General features: G+C 46.6%; 1 protein-coding gene across 12 annotated transcripts in view; it reads left to right on the top strand.

The window, feature by feature from the left end:
• The first annotated feature begins 40 nt into the window (after positions 1–40).
• MTSS1 (MTSS1, I-BAR domain containing) overlaps positions 41–1,875 on the top strand; it is a 192,076-nt gene continuing 190,241 nt past the window's right edge. For 3 of the 12 annotated variants that reach the window (XM_014522185.2, XM_025209885.1, XM_006028461.3), the window contains exon 1: positions 48–217. In XM_014522185.2, the coding sequence (XP_014377671.1) occupies positions 146–217 (72 nt within the window). In that variant the 5' untranslated portion in view covers positions 48–145. Of the gene's footprint in view, positions 218–1,875 lie in introns of all 12 variants that reach the window. The other 9 variants (XM_014522184.2, XM_014522178.2, XM_025209886.1 and 6 more) reach the window with 7 other exon arrangements.

Below are 1,875 nucleotides of genomic sequence, written 5' to 3'. Positions count from 1 at the left end.
CTGCCTGTAGGTTGGCTTTTTTACTTTTAATTTTAATTTTTTTTAGATGAGATTTTAGTGCGAGGTGGGGGACCGGGGGTGGGGGGGACTCTTTTCTAGCCTGGTGGTGAAATTGCAGCAGTTTGCGTGTGCTGGAGCCGGGAAAATGGAGGCTGTGATAGAGAAGGAGTGCAGCGCGCTCGGAGGGCTCTTCCAGACCATCATCAGCGACATGAAGGTAAGAGGAGGTGCGGGGGGATCAGGTGCCCAGGCCACCTGCTAGGCACCCTGCCTGCCTGCCTGGACTTGACAGCCACCGTGCGATTGCACCATAAAACCCCACTGCATTGAAAGGTGGTTGCATTCCCTTCTCACCCCACCCAAAGCTCCCCTCCTTGCAGAGATCCTGGCTTACTTTCTTGGATGTGCATTGGTGTCAACAGCAAATTTTTAATTTCCCATTTATCCATTGTTCACCTGATGACATTTAGTTCCTGAGTTGCTTCCCAGACAGGACCTCCCTTTTCGGTGGATGTTCAAATGTGCATGCCCTGATCTTTGGGCAAGTGGATTCCTCTAAACCCATTGTTTTCTTTTCTTTTTGCTTTTCCCTCTCTTTTCAGTGTTGGAGCCTGGCAGGTTCCTAACAGAATAAATGACCAGGCAGGTGTAGTGGAAGAGACCCACATTAATGGGTTTGGGAGCCCTGGGGTGGGGCTGGGAGGAACAGCAATGCCATTCACATGCCAGGCTAGGCTGACGGGTGCAGTTTAAGGGTCTGGATCTGTGGATAAAAAGTTGATCAGTTTTCAAGGACGAAACTGCCCTTTACCCTGTTCTGCCATTTGCATGTCGGTTAGGCTTGTAAAAATGATAATTGCCTCTTCCTGAGTCCATATTGAAATGCAAAGTGCCCAGGTTCCTGGAGCTGTGCCCCTTTACAAACAGTCCCTCGGGATCCTTCTTGTGACATGCCCTTCAAGTGAGGAGTTGTTCAGTTTACCCCTAGCAGCCAAGTGTGTTGTGTTCTTGGGTTTTTTTTTAAGCTTGGGAGGTGTTTGCTTGCCTATCTTGGTAAAAATAAAATAAAAGCCGGACAGTATTTTAGCAGTGATGGTTTGGAACCATTGAAAGTAGCACGATAGCAGTGTAATGCAGCACTTACTGCAGGATACTGCAGTGTGCCCCTCCACCGGGCGAGCTGCCTTCCTCCAAAGGGGCTCCCGAAGGGAGGGGTTCGGTAGCATGCACTTGGTAAGGGAGAGGCCAGATAATGAGGGATCCTAATCTAAATGCAGCCTGTAGTGAAGTCTGGAGGATACACTATTAATAACCCGTGTCACAGCCTGCTCTAATGTATGTTTAATTGGTGCAGGACTTCTTGTTCTATTTTTCCCCCCAGAAGGACTGAGAGAGGGTTCAAGGGAAACTGGTTTTAAGAACTGAGGGATTTACTGGTGGAGGTGGGTGTGTACTGGATGGGAGCCTGGTTTTACTAGCTGGAAAAATCATTGGCAGTTGAACGTAGGTGAATGGTTTTTATTGCATGTTGGAACTGCTGGGCTCTTTGCTTCGGGAGTTAATTTTTGGCTCACATGCATATCTTTTCTCTGTGCTGATCTGTGGAGATATTTTAATTAAAAGCATAAAGGAGGAGGTAGCTTTGGGGGAGGGTTGCATGCGAGGAGAGCACTGCAGTCGATGCTCATGTTTTTCCTGTCATGGGTTTGTTGTTTTTTGTTTTTTCAAATTCTGGTTTGCTTGACAAAGCGCAGGTTTTATTAATAAAACAAAAAGGGGAACACCTCTAAGCATACCACAGAGAGGAACATTTGGAGGATATATTGTTCTATCTGATGAAATATAGGCTGCTTTAAAAAAAAAAAAAAAAAAAAA

This window comes from Alligator sinensis, unplaced genomic scaffold (assembly GCF_000455745.1).
Source record: "Alligator sinensis unplaced genomic scaffold, ASM45574v1 scaffold681_1, whole genome shotgun sequence".
Taxonomy (NCBI): domain Eukaryota; kingdom Metazoa; phylum Chordata; order Crocodylia; family Alligatoridae; genus Alligator; species Alligator sinensis.
The sequence above is the reverse complement of the archived record's forward strand: the minus strand, read 5'-3'. Positions and strand labels throughout refer to the sequence as shown.